Source organism: Drosophila takahashii, chromosome 3R (genome assembly GCF_030179915.1).
Source record: "Drosophila takahashii strain IR98-3 E-12201 chromosome 3R, DtakHiC1v2, whole genome shotgun sequence".
NCBI classification, from domain to species: Eukaryota; Metazoa; Arthropoda; class Insecta; order Diptera; family Drosophilidae; genus Drosophila; species Drosophila takahashii.
This window is the reverse complement of record NC_091681.1, coordinates 34,394,020-34,415,249: the sequence shown is the minus strand read 5'-3', so window position 1 is coordinate 34,415,249 and position 21,230 is coordinate 34,394,020. Positions and strand designations below refer to the sequence as shown.

Below are 21,230 nucleotides of genomic sequence, written 5' to 3'. Positions count from 1 at the left end.
CGATTTTTGACTGAGAGTTTTACCCATATAGATAAAAGAGGAATCCTGTATCTCCATTGATCACCTCCGGCATTTGTTTTTCTAACCTTGCGCCTAAATCAAGAGCCGCAAGAACTAATCATTATATTGTTAGACAATTTTGGAATAAATATCTCATGACTTCATAGTTCCCTTGGAGCGGAGAACTCGACGCAACTTCCCCTTCCAGCCGTCGTCTGGTTGTCAACTTTGGCCAAGAAAAGACCTTGAAGTGGAATTGGCTGGGGCCCAGCTGCCAAAAACTTCGGGAACGACTGGCGACCTCACCACTCTTCACCCTCTTCCCCTCCCCTCAGAAAAACCCGCCTCTGCCAGCTGGCTTTACAACTTTACATGCATAATATAATAAATTGAAATGTGTGTTATTATGTTGCTCGGGCTCCGTAGCCTTGGAATTCATAACGAGGAAAAGAAGATAAACATGTTAATAACCTTGTAATAAATTTCTAGCAAGAATTTCTACTAGTTTCGTTTGCCTTTCCTGTTCTTGTTTATATTTTTTCCATGCATAAATTGTGTAAAAATAAAAAAAAAAATAGAAAAGGAGAAGTAGAATATATGCTGAAAAACCCATATCAAATTAGCCGGCAAACTATTTGTATTTATATTCAAATTAAACTCGTCTAAATCTATAAAACGTTGTGGAACACAAAAGGCTCGCCAGATCCGTGTTTATAAATTCTTCTTTTTTTTTAACAACAAAAAAATCAAATTGGCTTCCGTGACGACAAAAAGATGTCGGCAAAACGCAATCGAATTCTTAGTCGTGCATTAATCGTCTAATTTATTGTTTGATAATTTATGAACTATTATTAGTTGGTCTGTATTTTCTGCTCCACTCCGTTGATGGCTGATCGCCGGATATCGCCGGAATATATCTACCTATATAGATATATACAAATATATACTCCCTCGCTCTCGCTTTCAATTGGTTTGCGGTTGCCGTTGACCCTGAAATATTGGCAGACGAACAAGACAATTGGTGGATTTCTGAATTTTGAATTTCTGGTGGTCAACTGTGGAGATGGCGGCGCGCTGGCGGTGGTTTGTTTTTTTTTTTTTCCGTCTCCGTCTTTTTATATTAAATTTTTTACATTTAAATGTATATGTTTGCGGCCGTTTGCTTCTTGGACGTTTTTGTGATTTTATGCAGATGAAAATATTTATGTTTTGTTGATTGCGCATAAATTAATTTATATTTTATGGCGTTGGCGCTTCGTTCGTTCCTCAAATGGATCGCTCCGCGGCGTATGCAAATCGGCGTGCCGTTGTCTGTGTCTCTTCTGCTGATATAAAAGCATAATTTGACCTTAAGCTAAAAATGAGGGCGTTAATGATGTTTTTTGTTTTCCTTTTCTCAGTCTATTTTATTAATTTTTTTTTCGTTTCGTTGGTCTGCAGTATGCTGTGCGTTTCGGTTGATTGTTTTGTTTAGATTGTTGCTTTTTTGGTCACATAAATATTAATTACAAGTCGTGGAAAACCCGGTCGCATTTCGCCATAGAAAATCCCCTCGAAGAGAACCAAACCAAAAGAGTAAGCGGTGGAAATGCCGCGACCGAACAAAAAGAAGCATTGTGTGTTTATTATTTTACAATTAGCTCGACTCTCTGCACCTTTTATAATTGTACACCACAAAAAAACAACTTTCTGTTTCTGCTTTTCCCACCCACTTTTGCAGGAATCCACTCGAAGAAATTGAAGCAGTATTTAGAAGTTAAACTAAAACTAAGCTCTCTCTGACACCCTCACTACGACTTGTGCGAATGTGACACGTTTATTAACCATAGCTTTAAGTGTAACCTATACTATATATAATACTATGTATGTAAAGTGTGTGTATTTCGAACAAGGGACTTTTTTTCCGAGCATAAGTTACTACAACTACTGAAGCGAAAGCAGTAAACGAACTAATCTGCAATATAAAGTCATTTTTATACTACGACACGAAAACTTTTTATAACCATATACTGTATACCGACCCCCGTAACATGTTAACGCTGAAATGTGAACTTTATAGAGTGACAACTACCACGATTCCATATCCTGCCACGCCCACTCACACGCCCACGCCCACTCCCACCTGATGTGGGATAAGAGCCAGGTGTTATTGCTGTTCCACTCCCCTTTGCATTTTATTAGCCTAATTATTTCTCTCTTTTCAAATTGCCCAACTTTCCGAACAACAACAACTGCAAAAACTAGTCTGTCTGAGTTGGCTACACTTGAAATTTTTCAGTACACATCCTGCACACTCACACACCTGCAGCACTTCTAAGGACCTTCACAGATACCAACCCAAAACACTAAACACCCCTTCACACAGATGAACTCCAGTGCCTTGTGTGTGTTGCCTGCATAATTTATATGCATTTTGCATTTTTGAAAATGCTTGTTATTAAAAATAATGATTTTTAGAGCAGGACAAGAGAAGTCTCATTAGTTTGCCATGTTCTTTTCGCGTACTGTCACCTTTGGCCCCTTGGCACTTTCACTCTCACTTTCCCTGTTTTAATTGCCATAGATTAATGTGTGTAGATAAAGTCACGATTTCGCAGTCAGACACGCAGGTATTGTCGGGTTAATGTCGACTTATCGCCTAGGCGATTGTAAATCCTCGGATTACGCTGCATTTACCGCGATTGTTATTCGTTAAAAATACAAAAAAAAAAAAAACTATTTTACAGGGAATCCAGGTTTTTTATTTTTAACCATTGAAAGAAGTTTAGCATTTAAAGTTCCTGACTTTAAGTTAGCCGTTTTATTCCGAAAACAAGCTTTCAGCAAAGCAAACATAATTCCTAGTTAAGTTTTACGATAGTCCAGTAACGGTGTTAAAATTTTCGATATATTTTATAAATATTTATATGTTAAAACAAACAAGAAAAAAAAAACTGTGAACAAAGGAACCACATAAATAAGAACTGCTTAACAATGTATTAATATTACTACTGACTACGGTTATGGAATCACAGGCATTATATCATTACCATCACTATTATTAATCACCCACATATGTACGTATTTGTCATCGATTTGTGCCATAAACATATTTATGTAACTTTGTTATTTTGCATACACAAAAGAAGTACAATTTATTATACTAGAAATAAAGGCGAATGATTCAAATTAGCTTTGCGGCAACTTATTTATACAATATCCACGTTTGCATAATTGTTAATTCCTTAACTTTAACCAACATTCAAGCACTCTTTGGTTGTGGTTTTTGCATCATTTACCTACTTTACCCACCACTTGACTTTATTGGGGGTGTTTTTGATTATTATTCCGACTTTCATCATTATGAGCCGAGTCGAGTCGAGCAATTAGCAATTGAAAGATGAAAAACAATCATTTAGAGCGGCGATTGGGTGGGGTTGGTTGGATAGGAAAAAAGGAAAAACTTTCATTGGGCATTGCATAAATCTGTCAATTGCAAAAGTTGAACGCGCCGGAATACTCTGGGTTTCCAGAGGCCAACTAGGGGATTATTCTAGGGGGTCGAGTGCGGGGGCAAAGTTCATTTAAAAGTCGAGAGGACAAATGAATGAATAAGAGGAGCCAAAGAAATGAGCAAGCAGAAGAAAAGAATCCCGCCGTAGAATATTATAAGTGCAATTGCCTGGGTCAGGAGGTAGCAACTCCTTAGTTGGCTCCTTCATTCCGGCGGCAGAGCTCCTCGCCGGATTCCTCAGGCATGACATTTGCGTAGGTAGCGAGAGTGTTTCCACGAAAAGTTTCTCGCTCTCTCCTTTTTTGTAGCCAAGGACCAAAGGACTAAGGAGCCCGGCGGCGTTCAAATTGAAAAACATAAATCACTCAAGCAGAAGTTGCTGCCAGTAGTAGTAGTCGTTGTAGTAGTAGAATAATTTCGTATTAAAGTTAAATTGAAAGTGTGTAGCAATTTGTTAAAGACAAAAGGACGGCAAGAAGGTGAAGGGGGAGGATAGAAAAAATCCAGCCGATGGGATAGGCCACAAAGTTCAGACAGGAGAAAGGATTCCAGTCGAAAATCCCATTGCAAATAGTTCTAAGGCGCTTTATTTTAAAATTAATTTTGCATACCATGCTGCTGCTCCTTCGCCTTCGCCATGCTTCCTGCACATGGTTATATAGTGCTAGACGGCTCTTGCCAAGTTTTACGACTCCACAGACAGCAGTTTCTCCCTGGGATCCCCCTCGCCATGCTAATCTCCAGCTGCCATGTTATTGCACTTGTTGGCAAAGTTTTTCAAAAAGTGATTTTGTCAGGGTTTCGCAGGGGGACTCTCCGCCTTTCTGGCTGCTAACTTTACAGTATGTTTCTTGGTTTTTAATTACAACAAATTCGACTTGTTATGCCAGAAAGTTTCCAGGGACAGAGAGATTCCAGGACAGCACGTACACACAAGTGTGACTAAAAGAAATTAACGTCATTATGTTTTTTGTGTAACTGCTCATATCACGTGCTAACCGCATCTCACCGAAAACTCCCCTTTGGTTTTGACAAGCAAATTATTTGATTAAACATTTATATGTAAATTCAATGTGTGTTGTGTTGTTGTTTTACTTTGCACAATTCGAACACGAAAACCAACTCTCAAAAATTATGACAGAACCGCACATGAAAGTCTGGCGACGACACACATGCCACATGCGCCCAGCAAAATACCCAAGCAGAAGTTAAGGCTTACAGAGGCGGTGACTCCTGCGCCAGTTGATCCACCCAAACCCTCACTGCTGCCCAAGCCAAAGGTCAAGGTTGTCATTCCACCGGCACTGCAGCAGCGTCTTAAGAAACAGCAGGAGCAGCAGCAGCAGCAGGAAAGGCAATCCCAGCCCGAAGAGCCCTCAATTCCGGAGGAGGAACATCATCAACAGCCGGGGCCGGAATCACCATCCTCCCCCTGCGCCAACGCAGGAGGCAGTCGCATACCCGTAAGAACCCTGAAGGCCGAAAGGCGCGCCCTTGCCTCGGCTGCCCGCCAATCCGGACTCAGTGTGGAGGAGTATCTGCGGCAGCAGCAGGATGATAAAGAGTGCCCCACTCCGCCCACAACACCAACAACACCAACTACACCAACAACGCCCACCGGCAAAAGCCGTTCCATGATTAAGTAAGTTGAATGCGTGACGGTCAACGAGTTGACATGCGTGCAGGTCCAGATCCAGAAAACACCGAAAAGGTTACAGGTCAAGTGTCGCCCAATGCGAAAATGCCAAAGACCAAAGACTAGCCCCTTGTTTAGGTAGAACACCCACACCAAATGAATATTCACCCAATGAATGCACCCACTCACGCGAGGCAATACGAACCAATCTCAATGTTTTCCGTTTATGTATAATATATATCTCTATGTATATCTTTGTTTTTAGTTAGCCGGTGTCTGTCCTAGTCACACCCACTTTCTTTCTATCTCTCTGTAAATACAATAGTATCATATCTTGTAATTAGTTTTGCTTAAGCTGGAGTTCAGATTGAGTATAGAGTTTCCTGATAAATGTTAAGTACAAAGTATATATCTACTAATCCCCGTGGTTCTCATCCATTTAGTGCTGAGAAGCGCGCTTCGTGGCGTGCAGCTCGTCTTCGATCACTGGAACAGGGAGCCGTGGAGGCCCAGGATGTGATCAAGAATATGCGCAAGATGACCGACGATCTGATTACCCACGAATCCAAGGCCAGCGAGGTAAGTCATTCAGTCGAGGTCGAAATCCTCGAAGACTAACCAACGAACCCATAGCCAAACCCAAAAACCATACTTCCATTTAACATATGCGCCCGATGAGCCGGAGGAATGGCCCGAAATCAATTGCCTGCGAACATAACCACCCAAAAAATATGAGCAAAAGAACCCACATAGCTACATGGTTTGCTTCACTAACTAACCGCAAGATATACTAATACTCGATTGTAACTAATGAAGGATCAGAATGGAAAACGAAATCGAGTTTGGGAAAAGTGTATCCGAATTGGAAGCCCCCTGAAAAAGAACCCCCCTTAAAATCTACAATCCACCTAAACCCGCATTTTCCAACTACTCTACTCTATCTGTCTTATTTATTGTCTATCCCCCCAACTAATCAGGCTCAGACGAAAATAGTCTTTCCAAAAATTGCCATAAAATCGAGCGATGGTCCAGTCATTGTGCGCGAACGCGAGAAAATCCTCGATGAGAAGATTGTGCGCCGCACTGAGGAGGTGGCATGCCCCATTACGGGGCGACCTCAACTGCGCACCGTCGAGTACATTGAGAAAATCATCGAGACGGAGGTTAGAGACCAGCAAATCAAATTCAAACCAGCAATTACTGTATTGTATATATATATATCAATTGGCACCAATTTGAGTTTCGTTCGAGCATTATTATTGGCCTATACTAGCGTTATATACCCACCTAATTATCGGTTTCTGTTAGCCGTTTGTCGTTGTGTTGTAATAGTCGTCTTCCCTCCATTTGTAGTCCGTATTTCCGGTTGCACATTCCGTACATTTTAAATGCACTCCACCACCTCACATAAAGCACACTCATTGTACAAAAGCGAAAGCATCTCTCGTCTTAATTACTTTATAGAGCTCATCATTTTTATGGTCTGTCAAGGATGTCTGTCCGGGGTTCTTGGGGTTTTCCTTCTTCTTCGGAAAGTTTGTCCTGTCCGTTGAGTAAAACAAATTTTAATATCCTCGAAGCACTCAGAGTTGCCGGGGGGATTTTGTTGACATTTGCCGGGCTTACCAGGAGGCGACCAGGTGCTTCACGCCCACGCAGACTTTTAGGATCGCAGGCTGGCAGGCTCGCGTTGCCTGCCTGAAGTGCAGCGCATAAAAAGGACAATAAGCCACTTTTGCGAGCTACCTACGCGAAAAGGTTTTGGCCAGAAATGATTTCCAGTTATTGTTTGCCATTTGAGTGTCGCGGTTTTTAAAGGTCGAAACCCTCGAAAGAGTTTCATTGTCTCTTTTTTTAGGGTTTGTTGTTGTCACGTGTCTATAAAGCTATAACGACTCAGTCGACCGTCATTTGGGGCTTGATTCTGGATACGATTTTTAGTATGCAAACGCATTATAATGACGCGCTGCTTTTTTATGGCCCAGTCCATTAAAATTAAAGCAAAAGTTTTTTGTTTTGTTTGGGCAGGAGGGGATGGGCTGTGTTTTAATGAGTTTCAAAATATCTACTTATAAAAAGAATGCAAATAAAAACAAACAAACAAACCAGGCAAACACGCAAAGCATTTTATGCGCTATTGTTATTCTGCGGGCACGTGTTTCAGCCCGGTTTTTTGGTATTTCGTATTTCTGTATTTTGTTATTTTCAATTTGCACAAACGGAAGGAAGGAAGTGTGCCATCAGAAACAAGCCGAAAGAATGTCAACGGCAAGAAAGAAGGCCTTCGGGCCTGGGGAAACTGCATCTCATCTCTGGGGACGCAACTGCAAGCGAAGCTTTGGCCGTATCTGATTCTGAAACCGAATCCGAATCTCTGGCTATGGCTCTGGTGGTTTCATTCTGGTAATTCGAGTGCAAAAAACTTGGCTGTAGGGCAGCCGAAGAGAAGGAAACTTTTCGCCTCCTGTCCGGAGGCTGTGACCCCGTTGCATTGAATTCGCCGCAGGATGTCCTCGCAGGAGCAGAGGCTCTGTTCTCGGATTGCCTGTCAGCTGCAGTTTAGTTTCGGCTTATCGTCCTGTTGGCCTCCTCTATATAACCAGGACACCCACTAGATGAAAATGCAGGCAATTTTCCTCTTTTTCCAGCCGTTTGTCAATTTGCCTCATATCACGTATACGACTAGGCTGCCCCTGTGCGTGCTAGCTGCTCAAAATTCACCCAGGTCGTGATCAGATCAAGTGGAACTTTAAGAGTTTTGCACGTCTATGTAGCTCACCCCCTTAATCATCCACCCAAGCATAATTACTAACGTTAACTAAAACATATGTAGTATATGTAGCCTTCACCATCTGTGTAGCCACACCTCCATTTCGCTGTATAAATTAGCTGTAAGCGCTTTGAGTTCTCTGGTTCTCCGGTTGCGGTGGCTGTGCCTGCTTTCTGCTTTCTGCCTTCTTGGCCTTGCCTTCATTTAGTAGTTAGTGTGCTGGCAAACCGAATGCACAACGTATCCGCCTCATCTACACTTAGGTGGAGACCTGCAAGGAGCGCATCATATCCTTGGAGCTGCAAGTGCCCGAAACGGAGGACGATGGCGGCAGGCTAGATGACACGCAACCGCCGCTGGAACTCGAGGCAGATGACTTCCAGGATGAAGACGACGATGAAGATGAAGATGATGACGAGGAAGATGACTATGAGGATGAGGAGGAGGAGGACACCGCTTCCATTGTCACCGTGCAGGCCAACAATGAGAAGCTTTTCCTACGCCACGATTCCGATACCTATGGTCCCTCGTCCATTGAAAGTGTGGCATCCGGCAAGGTGCGCATCAAGCCCACGCCGCTGTCGCTTCACCAAACGCTGGCCAAGGAGACGACCATTGTGGAGGTCCTGAATCCAGTGATTGGGGGCGACGGCAATGCCCGCACCATCCACGTGAGTGGCTCCCTGCCCTTCGACGAGGACGACGATTTCGAGGAGGGCGCCATGGCCGTGCTGCGCAGCGAAACTTTCGTCCTTCCAGGAGGCAACAACACCGGTAGGTCTGAGCTGTCGTTAAATGCTAAAATGAAAACCGTGCTCGAGGAGCTGCTGGAGAACGAGCGCGTCAAATTGAATTTGCAAAAGAGCCTCGAGGGCGAGGAGGAGGAGGAGGAGGACGAGGATGGCAGTGCCTATGGCGACGCACGGGATGAGGAGGAGAGCGCCTACGGCGATGCCATCGACGATGTGGTTGACTTTGGTCGCCCGCCTGCTAATGACCAGGATGATGCCAAGAACGGCAATCAGCAGCTGCTCGAGGAGCTGATTAAGGATAGCAACCGCAACACAATCATTGCTAAATTGGCGGGCCAATTGTCAGAGGACGATGAAGATGAAGAAGACGACGACGAGGAGGAGAGTAGTGACTCCTCGGACGAGGATAGCGATGACTCCGACGAGGAGGACAATGCCCAGGAGCAGCTGAATGTCACCTATGTGCAGGGCGCCCAGGTGATCGAGAATCTCAATACTTTGGCAGCCACCGGTGGTAAGCTGCAAAAGTCGCAGACCTACACGACCATCAAGGAGGCGGCGCCAGAGGAGGAGGAGGAGGCGGAACAGCCCAAGGATACCCTGGCTCAATTGCAGGCCGAGCAGCGTGCTCTGGCCGAGATCTCAAAGCAGTTGCGCAAGTCTGTGGAGGATTTGCTTAGCGCCGATAACAACGAAACGGTGGTGGAGACTCAAAGGACCTATACATTGCCCTCGGCCAGCGATAGTTCCGCCGTCGTCACCGTCACCGAGGTGGTCAAGAAGCAGAAGAAGAAGAAGGGCGAGTCTGGAGAGGATCTGTTCAATCGACTGCTTAGCGCTGGAGAATCGGAACGTCAGGTGTTCGACCGACAGCAGGGCGAGACCATAACGACCACCACGACAACCACAGAGGCTGTGAGCGGCGCCGAGGACAACGAGCCGAGCACCAGTGTGGTGACCACCACGAGGACCGTGTCCAATATTGTGACGAGCGGAATTCCCAGGCCAACTGAAGCATCCAGCAAGCAGGGCAACCGCAACAGCAACAATAACCGCAACAAGAACAAGCGAAAGGGCAAAAAGAAGTAGAGGATATCGAGGATATCCGAGTAGCAGCTGGAAGGAAGTTGCGTGTACGCCCTGTGGTGGGTATGTGGGATATGTGATCCAAGCGACTCCCTAAAACACGCACAACCTCCCGCACAAAACACTTACTCATACATATCAGAGGTCTCGCTGTCATCATTATCTATATATATATATATAATTATATATACTAATTGTATACATATGTATATTATGTATGTACGATATTACCGATATTCGCATATGTATTGATAATTTTAATTAATTGTGCAAATAACGTGTCCCCTGCATTTACAAAAACCCATTTGTTACTAATCATTGAAAGTGTGCATGTATACTGTACAGTGTACTTGCATTAAAACAAAATATTTTCATTGCAAATTAAAAACAAATCGAATCGCAAGAATTAAACTGTAAGCTGTAAAATTTAATGTTGTGCAGCAACCACAAAGAAACGACAACAACACATCGCCCATCAGAATTGAATTAATACGAAAACAGCATCCGAAAAAAAGAGAGAGAGAAAAAAAATAACAAAAATCTTATTTAATTGAATTAAATAATTTCACTTTGTTTGCATTTAACTATCATTTGCATACACAGCATCTGGTTTTTCTCCCTCCATTTTATTATTTCAAATGGGCTTTGCTTATTTTCCGCAAATTAAATTTACGTTTTATGTTCTAGCACAAAAAGTAGGAGCAATCGCAGCCGAAGGCCGAAGTATTCACGATGATCCTTCACGAGAACCATCTATAAACTTTAAGCATTCCCGACTGCCCGCATTTTTTGGGCCTTACTCTTCTTAGTTTTTAGCCATAAGCAGAAACTAACCATAAACTAAAATTTGAAACGAGCGAACGTAAATCAAATAAACATAAATAATAATAAATAATAGTTAGCAGTGTGTAAGTGCGTCCAGTTGTAATCCGTAGTTTGTAACACAAGGCATAAGCACAACTATGACAAATGTCCTATGGCGATTTCAGTTTCCACTTTTATACAAATGTAAAAATGTTTACAAGCAATTTTATGTAATACCTATATGATATTTAGTGTGTAAATTCGTCTTTTTATCGAAAAAAAGGAAAACGCAAAACGCAGAACGAAATACGAATGAAAATAAATAAATGGTATGCATTTTTATTTAAAAAGAAAACAACAACAAATTGTGTGGTAATTTAAGGGTATCTTTTTTTTCTTGTTTTTTGCCCATTTGAGACCTATTGTGTGTGGGCGAGGGATTTTGCTTTATGCCATTTGAATGGGGGATTTTTCTGTCATCATTTTCGCCGAGGGCGTGCGTAATTACGTCAACTGGCTTTGCTGCAAATAATCCATATCTATAAACAGACCCAGTGTCTGCTATTTTTGTGCGGCTTAAAATCGAGGGAAAATGCTGCTTAGTCTATAAATATGCACGTCAGGTAAGTTACTTCCATTGCCCAGTACACTTGGAAAAAGGAAAGCTAAGCTTGATAGGGGAATTTAAGAAAGATTTTTAAAGATGAAATACAAATAGTAAGATAGGAAAAGTTAAATAATTTTAATGGTTTTGTTTTTTTTTCATTTATTTGATATTTCAGAATTTTAAGTTTATTTCTTTTTTAGGCCTTTTTTTCTAAAATGCTATATCATTGATATTTATCTGTAAACAGGAATATTTTTGATGGATAAAAGAGGCTGTTACATTTTAATTTATTTCCAACTTTTTCCTAGTGTATAAAGGTAATTGACATTTTGATTGCGTTGGGTAAAAAATTCAAAAATATTGTTAAAGCCTTGGGCTTTCAGGGAAGTCCCTATATTTATTTATGCGCCACACAACTCTCCATTGAACACGGGGGCACACATGTTCCGCCTGTGAGGGAGCGGAAGGAGCTGCCACGCCGTGATGAAGAAGAAGATACTGGGAGAGATATGGGACTATATGGTTCTGCAACTAGGACGCGGATGTACAACAAACGCCTTCCGACATTTCGCCTGTTGAGGCAGTCAAATGGATAGACAGCTGTCCGATGGGCGTGGCAGTGGGGAGGCAGTTGCTAATGTGAAAATCGTTAGAATTCGCTCAGTACGTAGAAAGTAGAAGAACTTTCCACCGGAATCGTCGGGGATCTCACGTTTCCCTGTTTGCTGCAGTGTGCATAATACGATTTAGAGTGCGCAGCATATGAGATGGATACTTAGACGCTTACATCGGTATGCACTTGCGTCAGCATCTTAAATATTTCATGCCCACCAATTGAATTAAGCCCTATACGTTGCTGCTGACGTAGATGTTGCATGTTGCAAGTGCTATGTTGCTGCTGCTGCTGCTGCTGCCGCTTCTGTTGCTGTTGTGCCTGAAGAAGACAAATGAATGCGGCGCCCTTGACCGCCCGCCGCCTTTTTCCACGGATGCATCCATTTGCATTTGCATTTCACTGGCCAGCATTGCGAGCCTTCAGGAGCAGAATGGAAATCCACTGCAGCAATGCAGACGATGACGCTAATGCAGATGCGGATGCAACAGCATAGTAGCAACACCATGCCCACCAGCAATGTGCATTAATCAAAATCTCATCTTCGTGGGTGGTGGCAGCCACAAACACAGCCACCCACTCATGTTGTTTACGTGTCCGCCGAGGGACGGAAAACAAAAACAGTTTGTCATATTTTAATACACTCCAGTGGTCCGGCAATGCAGCAAAAGTAGCAACAACAGCAGCATGGCTGTCGTGGCCAAAAATCCAGCCAATTGTCGTCCCCTGTCACATTTAATAGGATTATGCTTGGTTAAACACAAATATCCTTGGACAAACACACACACAGGGTGCCACATAAATTTACAGCGTTGGCTGCTTGGAAATTTTTCACATTACACACATAAATCCAGCAAAGATGGTCGTCGAAACCTCTTGAAAAATTGTCCACTGTTTGTTTACACAAGCAGGCACATATGCTACATACATACGGTATACCAGCAGGAAAGCAGGTAACCAGGTAAGCTCGTGTGGCCAGGTGAGAATCGGAGGAGAAAGAGGTCCTTGCTTTTTGGTCCTTGGTCCTTGGACGCGTGCTCGCCGAGCTATTTGCCGCCGCCCGTAGCTGAGTTATCTGGCAAATAATGGAACGTGCTGTGCAGATGATGCGTTTTCATAAATTTTAAATAAGCACAGCAGCTGGCAAACGGTTCTGGGATTCCGCAGGAGCAGCAGCAGCCAATCTGGAGGAGCAACCAAAGGAGCAGCACTGACACTCTGTGCTGCTGCATAATATCCCATTTTATTCGAAAGTTTAGCTGCGTTTGCTCAACGCCCAGGCTCTCTCTTAAGTTGGCTGATTCATTTATCAAGCACTTTATCAGCGGCAATCGGTAAGAACGCAGGCTCCGACGGACAATAAAATATCCACAGTGGGCGTTAATATAATCCTAAAGCCCCCGGAGTAGCACTCGGAAAAAAATCATTTTAAATCGTCTCATCGATTAAATAGTTTTGCTATCATAAAAGCTCTTTTGGGCATTCAATCTTACAAACAAAAAACCAATCAGGTGGTAGAGAAATTTCTTGAACGCTGTAAATGGCTTTAATATTTAATCCCCTAAAGATTCTCTGCATATCAATCCAAATAAAGCCTAAATCTGAACGAATATTTCTAGGAATGCAAATTGTGAAAATTGTAAAGTCTGAAAGAAACAGCAAAAATAATATTTGCTTGGGAAAGGTTATTGCAAACATTTTCCAGAAAATATTAAAATGCTTACAATTTGTATTTTTATTGCTCACTGAGCTGATCTTTTGAAACTGTTGCATTAAAATATTTAACTTTTTTAATAGCTAGATTTTTTTAACCATGATTTTAGTTTGACCTATAAAAAAGTACATAATCTTACAAGCACAACCCAGTTTAAGTAGGGGAGAGGTCTGTAGGTTGAGACACCTTTTGTTTTTAGTCTCCCATTTGGACATTCGCTTTTGAAACTTCACGTGTTAGGTACCGATCGAAAGCTTAGTCTTTTAGCTGTAAAATAAAGCAAAAAAAAAAATTTTTTCCCCTTGGGAAAACTAAAAAATAATTTTTTTTGAAAAGTGCCAAAAAATGACAATTTGAAAAAGAGGTCTGTAGGTTGAGACACTTTTTAAAGTCAATAATACTCACACAAAAAGTACTCCAAACTATAAGGAACTATTTATTTATGTTAATTTAATCAATTTTAGCTAGTCCTAAATCATTTCCCATCCATTTTTTAAGAACTTAGACCAAATAACAATTAAAATCAAAAGGCTCTTTGAAAATTCACTTTTCCCCTAATATCAAAGAAATGTACTAGGCAGAAAGCGACCTCTGTTGGCCTCAGGCCTTTTTGTATGAAAAACGGGTGTCTCAACTTACACGCTCAAAGTGTCTCAACTTACACAAAATGGGATGTTTCGGGAAAAAATTAATAACTTTTGTTCTGACTGTCACATTAAGCTGATTCTTTTTTTAATTAGTTAACAGTTAATATACTAATGCTTTAAATCTCTTACCAAGTTAATTTAAGGACGTTATTAATTTTAAATGGAATTTTGAAAAAAGTAGACAAAAACTTTTTAGGTGCAAAATGGTACACGACTCTCACAGCTTAAATCTGGCTAGAGCCTGGCTTATAATGTTTTCCCCAAAAGTTTTGTCACTAAAAAGGACTACAAAAAAAAAATAAAAAAAATTTTTTAGTGGAAAAGTTTTGAGAAAATTGAGTGTCTCAACTTACAGACTGTCTCAACCTACAGACCTCTCCCCTATTCTTTGTCAAAATTTAAAGAAAAGGTACATTTAAACAGAAAGAAAAAAATTATTTTTTAATAAAAGTTTTTATATCTTTTTAAAATAAAATAATTTAAAACCTTTTAGGGTTTTTGCGAATGCTATCATTTTTAATACCTAAATAAGTATTACAATTTAATTAACTTGATATTTTAAAAGATAGGTAAGGTGCTTACATAAGACTAACATTATTATGCTTTTTTGTCCGAGTGTGTCAAGTTGATCCAGCAGTGAGTTACTCTCCTCCTCGGTCGTGGAATCTCATGAAAGGGCCATTGGAGCGGGGACAATGAGTGGATAGCTTGCAGACGGCCTGATGGGTTGATGGGTTGATGGCTCTGATGGGCTTTGTCTGGCCCATAAAAATGCATAGCCCGCATTGCAATTTTGATTGCGCCGCCCCCTCGGCAATAGGAACTTGTTGTTGCTGTTGTTGTTGTTTGGTAAAGCCTGTGCTCCTTTCAGCCTGTTGCTGTTCGGAAAAGCGGGAAATGGAAATGCGGGGAAAATGCGCATGCGTTGGAAGGAGGACACAAACTGTTGCAGTTGCGAGCACGAAAACATTGCCCCTTCGAGGGCCATTTTATCCGTTGTCGTTGCTTTTGCTGCCTTATCCAGAGGAAGTCTAAGCCATATAATAGTTGTTTGCGTGGGGCAGGTCCCCAAAGGGACATTCGACATTCGGGCGGTCGGGTGGCTCGTCTTCGTCGAAGCCTGGAAGCCTATGCAAAGTTCGCTTTTTGTTTCTTGTGGCCGCCTGGAATGTAGGTATTTGTGCTGGCTTTAGCTAACTCCACCACCCCCTTAAAAAAAAAACCCTAAGGCCTTACCATCTCTTCGTTTTTTTTTTTTTTGCCTGTCCTGTTCCGTTGTTCCTCTTATTCGCACCACTGCGGCAGCGGCTGCTTTGCAATTGCAATTTTCAAGGATATGCTTGAAACAGATTTATATGGCGGGCTCAGTACGTGCGGAATTTATTAATGCTGCCCTGGAGGAGCTTTCCTCTTCTCTTCTCTTATTTTTTTTATTCTGTTACCATCATTAGCTGAAGCAACAATACCTGAAATGTTACGTAAGTTGAGTGAACGGGCGCGCACATCGAAGTTCGCACATTAATAATGAGCTGTGTGTGAAATTTGAATCGTGTGTTTGTGTGCTGCATTTTCTATTACAAGATTTTCGACATTTGCCGCGCCAGGGAAGGCAAATGGAAACAGACACCACCCGTGTTTGTTTGTTTGCTATTCCTGCCCTGCGAACTTGGGCTCCCAACTCCGCACTACACGAAAGGAAAATCTTAAAGATATCTTTGAAATTTCCAAGGTAAATTATAGTTTAATATGGAAAAAAAACCATTCCTTTGACTTTTTCTTTGTCCATTTTTTTAAGAATCCTATTTTCATATTTCGGACCTTAACAGCCCACTTTTTACATCGAATGATACAAAACATGCTCAGAAAAAGGATTGTCATACCTTGTTGTGTTCGTAACTTCTCTATCAATTAGCATTTAAACCTAAAAAATCATTTTAATAAAAATAGGCGAAAAGCTTATGAGCTTATATTACCTGCTTAGTCGGTATTTTAGCTGGGCGCCTTGACTTGACCAAGTAACGATGGAAACACGTCTATAAAGATGGTATTTCGTAACCCTTTTTTGCGCCCTAAAAATTTTTGTATTTTTGTGTTTAACTATTTTTGTTTAGCAGTGTAGAAACTAGATGGGATGGAAGTTGATGGGCCCGTTTTTCTGGGGAATCTGAACGGCGCTCACGTACGCGCATTAACGAACTTCGGTGCTTAAAGTGCAGTCGAAAGGCAAACACAAAAGCAGAGCTCTTCGCGCCCGTAAAAGTTTATCCGTGTTTGTGCAGTTGGCAAGGGAACCCAAAACACCAAAAGCCCGTGATAATGAGGTCCTGTTCCACGAAGAAAATGCGGAGGAGCGGAAATGTCAGGTGAGAAAGCTAGTGACCATGGCTAAGCATAATTTATTCCCCAGAGGTTAACGATTTCAATTGGGCAAGCAGCCTTTACTCAAAGGTATTTTACTGCGAATGCTACCCATTAAGTTCGCTCAATTAATTTTCCATCCAGCTCAACTGCCGTTAATTAATTTCCATACATACATGCATGCATATATGTGGCATATGGATAAGATAGTCGCAGGAAGTATCCTTGCCATCCTGGCACTTCATCAACGACGGGAAAAATCTGTTAAATTGGATGGTTTCGAGCTTTACGGCCAGGACACTACCACTCCAGCCATCCCCTCAATTTGCATACATTTTGATTGTGATTATCCCGGGCCACTGATTTAAATGCGAACGGATAAGGACGCGGCTCGTTGGAGGCGACAGAGTAGACAAAGAGGATGAGGACGACTTGCTGCATGTGGCAGATGGACCGCTGCACCAGCTCATTAATAAACACGGTGTCCTGGGCAACAGTAACAACTGCATATATGCCGGCAAACGCAATTCCGCGGCCACCGCTTTTCCTCCCCATTCTCCTCTCGATGATGATGAGCTTGTGGTCAGTGGGCCTTTTCAGGCTCATTGTTTTCCCAGCCGGTTTTTAAATCGTGTGAATAAAGCCTATATGTATCGGTGTTCAGATATACGTACATATTTTTAAATTCCATTTTAATTAAAATAACATTAACCGAGTGTGAATCGAACACATGTACTGGGGGGCTGCATGTGAAATTCACTCACTTCCTTGATGGCGCAATGCAATTATTGTGCGCTTTTAAACATTCAGTTATGCGGACTATTTGGCAACTGCGTTTAATCGAATAATTCATTACTGCTTCAAAAATTAATTTAAATGGTGTAGAACAGCATAAAAGTTAAAGATTAATCGATATATTAAATGTTTGTTATGAAATAATAGAATTTTTAATACAATTATTAAATAAAAAATTAAAAATCCTTTTAATGTTCGAAAGGTGCATCAAAGTTAAAGATTAAAAAATATTTAAACGGTTTTTGTTATTTATATTATTTTCGCACTTTAGATTGTTTTTAGAATAAGTTCACAATAAGTTGAACTAAATTCAAATTAACTTCCCAAGAAATTATATTAAAATTAATTCCTTGGAAACCTAGAGTAAGTTTACGGTACGTTCTTGACTACTGATAACTTTTCGTTATTTTTCCTAGGAAAACCTAACTTTTCCTCTTTGTGTATTCTAGAATTCTAGTGGAAATGGAAATTCGCTGATTGCTATTTCATCGGTAGAGCCCTCCTTGCGAGTCCTTGTACTCAGAGCCAGAAAAATGAACCCGCGATGGCGGTCCGATAGCCCGCTGCTTTCATTTCTCATCAGACTAGTCAGCTCAGCAACTCAGCGGCTTTCAGCTGAGTTGGCTGTCTGTTTCAGCCACAGCAGCAGCGGCAGCAGCAACTTAACTGCACTCAACATTAGTTTGTTATCAACGCTCGATTGCTGCGGAAAATTGAAAAATATTGTCGCTGCAGGAAGGAGGTGGCAGGATGTGCAGGATGCAGTATCTGGGGTGAGGCCACAGCTGCTGTTTTATCATCATCCTTGCCTCCTGCGGCCCCTGAATCCTCCATCCTAATGATGGATTGCGCTGAAAGTGTCTTAAGCTCACACGCGCTCGCACTCTTCAAATAAAAGTTTCCAAATGTCGCCTATGCAGGCGCAAAAAGAGCATATTCTCTAAACCGAAAAACCCCGAAAAGCGAAGCTCCCCCATAAAAACTTTGCTTTTGATTTTGCATGAGAAGCGTCGTCGTTGTCGTCGTCGTTCTTCCTCTAAAACTATTTGAGTTTTTAGCTGCTGGCTGATAAAGAGCAGCCATTTTTGCCTTTAACTGCACTTTAGTTGCGGAATTTTTGCGTTACAAAATAAATCATCTTGATCGAGAGCTTGCATATTAAAGCGAGTGTTTTAAAATCGAATTTAAGCGATGAATTTCCGTTGCAGCAGCAGCAGCAGTAGCAACAGCGGCAGCAGCTGTTGCAGACAGATAAAAGAGCCAATGTGAAAAATCGTTCAATATTTTCTGCCGGGAAAACCCTTTGGCGAAAAATGCGCCAGCTTGAAAGCACTTTATATATATATATATATGTGTATTTTATTTACCCTCCAGTGATGGTTGTGGTAATTGAAGTTGTCAAATATATACGTAAATGGCTGCCCGAAGAAAGCTGGCTGACAAAACAAGACATTCAAATTTGTTAATTAATTTCATCGTTATGCCAGGTGAATTGAATGCACAACTTGTTGCACTTTTATGCTCTTCAGACAGCAGACGACAGACGGCAGGCTAATGTGGTCAATGCCAACTGTTGCAGCTGCCACTTGGCATCAGAGGATGCAGCCGGAATGACTCTATAAATGCATCTCCTTCAACCCCTCTCTCCCCTCTTTCTGGCCCAATAAAAGTCAAGTGCATGCTTTTGGCTGGCAGTGTTCCAAAATGGCAATGGCGAACGGAAACGGAAGCGCGCAAAAAAATTACGACTGCAGAATGGCGATGGGAAATGGCAAATGGGAGGGGGAACAGGTGGGGGAAGGGGTAGGAGCAAAAGTAAAAGACGAAGAACGACTAAGTGGCAAAACATGAACAAAAACTTTGTCCGTTGTGCGGCCGCCGTTGCCGCCGACAAGTTGAAACTAATGACAATTTTGTTGTAATTAGTTGCGGCTTTGCCGTAAAACCAGCAAATGCGACAACGGCCAACAAATAAGTTGTCAGCGGAGCTTAAGTTAAGCAATTTTGCTTGGCAAATCTTTTAGCTCAAATTTGTCGGAAATGAGATTCATTTGTTTTCCTTGTTTGAAGAGGAGGAATGATTGTAGATTACCCACACTCACCCACACAAGGCCCTGATATTTCAAGGCAGCTTGGCTTTTAATTATTTAAAATTGCAGGACTGCAGCTGCTGCTGCTGCTGACGTGTCCTGCGGGAGGACGCCAGGTATCAACACACACACGTGGCATTTTTGCACCACAAAATATTCGCAACACCATACGAGCTGACTTAGCACTTTTGGGTGGTGGTGGTGGTCTAAAAATTGCATTTCATAAATTCTGGCAATTAGGAGCTGTCCAAAAAGTGGGGATTTCACTGTTGGGGGCCATGGCTGCAGCTACTGTTACGCAAGGACATACGATCCTGCTGGCATCCTGCCTTAAATGACCCACTCTGAATTGTAAATTCAATATCTGAATGTGCCAGCATTTTCATTTTCGCACCGTAAATACGCACATTGTAAATTTTATCGAGCGAATTGTGAGGGTGGATTGCGTTTGGCTGGGTTGTAAAACAATTGAATTGCCGGCTGGGTGGTTGGTGGGTGAAAATCTTTATGTGCCGCGCAGCAGCGTCTTTATTTTATGCACCGCAAGGATCAAGGAGTGCGAATTGTGCGGGTGGCAAACGAACGAAGCACTCCTGATTTCATTTATTTGCTCTGGAGCCCACAGAGGAAGGATATATGTGCAGAGGTCCTTTTGGGCGGGCCAACTGTCATCGCAAATTGATGATGAAATGAAATATTGGGCCAAGTACTTCAAGCTGACATTCGAAGGGGCGTGGCGTCAGTCCAATTCCACTGCGGTCACTCACACGGTGTCTAATCAACATTTAATTGTTGTTGTTCCCCCGGCATTTCTGACTTTTATGCTCTTGCTCACATATAAAATATATATGCATGTATTTGCCGGAGTGAATATATTTCACAGTGGGTGTGGTCAAGCGGGAAGGGGCGGGGGAACCATTTGCATATCATAAAAATTCATCCCGTAGCTTTTTTGTTTACTTTTTAAATTGAGCAACCGCAAAGTTTTGCATTGCATTAAGAGCAGCAAGTGGCATTCATACTCTCCGTCTACGGGTCTTCAGTCCTCATGCCACATCCACGTATCCGTGCTCGAACCCGCATAGGGATTTCGCATTCGGACTCAGATTCGCTGTGGCAGTGCACAGGAAAAATAGTCTATTGCCATATATTTGATATCAAAGATTCTAAGATTTTATTTAATTTCAATTCATAGCTTTCAAAGCTTTATTTATATTTAATTTTCTTCAAAAAGATAAAGATAAATAGGTAAATAGGTTCTGTTAACTAGATTTATAGATTAAATTGATTTTTTTAGATTGTAGATATTATATTTCGTAAAATAGGTAAATTATGTAATGAAATATACTGTTTAGAAGGACAAGCTAAAAATTAAAATATTTAGTAACAAAGATAACACTGTGCAGCATTTTTAGTGCTTTTTAAATTTACCTCGATGGATGCTATATTTTTGGATTCGTTACGAATTCCCAAGTTAAACTGCGTTTACCAAAAAGTTCCCCGACACAAGGATTCTTAGCAAAAGGACCTCAAAGTTCGAAAAATGCTGAAATTGGCCAACTTTGCGGAGCTCTCAGAGGCAAATGGATGCATGGTTTGATTCGATGTTAAATTTTTTTAAAAGATACACCCTTTATCTTTCAAACCCCATACTTAAAAAATTTTTAAGATTTTTTTTAAGGCAGAAACAAATTCTAGATAACATAGTCAAAAAACATAAAAGTATACAGCTGCGGTCAAAATGGTAGTAGTGTTGCCGCCCTGTGTATTTAAAAGTTTGTTGTTGTAATTGATCTTTTCCTGGTAGGGGAGAGTGGGGGAATTTCGTCAGCATTTTTTCAAAGCTATTTTTTGTCCATCTTGAG

The 21,230-nt window shown here is 41.6% G+C and overlaps 1 protein-coding gene and 1 long non-coding RNA gene across 13 annotated transcripts in view; one reads left to right on the top strand and one right to left on the bottom strand.

The window, feature by feature from the left end:
• The window catches only part of scrib (scribble planar cell polarity protein), a 68,000-nt gene extending 57,971 nt beyond the window's left edge, over positions 1-10,029 (top strand). For 5 of the 12 annotated variants that reach the window (XM_070217053.1, XM_070217052.1, XM_070217051.1 and 2 more), the window contains 4 exons: positions 4,635-5,135; positions 5,573-5,708; positions 6,107-6,292; positions 8,163-10,029. In XM_070217053.1, coding sequence (XP_070073154.1) covers positions 4,635-5,135; positions 5,573-5,708; positions 6,107-6,292; positions 8,163-9,740 — 2,401 coding nt within the window. In that variant the 3' untranslated portion in view covers positions 9,741-10,029. Of the gene's footprint in view, positions 1-1,720; positions 3,172-4,634; positions 5,136-5,572; positions 5,709-6,106; positions 6,293-8,162 lie in introns of those variants that run through there. The other 7 variants (XM_070217058.1, XM_070217057.1, XM_070217061.1 and 4 more) reach the window with 3 other exon arrangements.
• Positions 4,293-4,612, bottom strand: LOC138913398 (uncharacterized). Its single transcript, XR_011419118.1, has 2 exons — positions 4,493-4,612; positions 4,293-4,435 (listed from the first exon to the last, which is right to left on the bottom strand). It is a non-coding gene; the product is annotated as an uncharacterized lncRNA (long non-coding RNA).
• Positions 10,030-21,230: the final 11,201 nt, after the last annotated feature.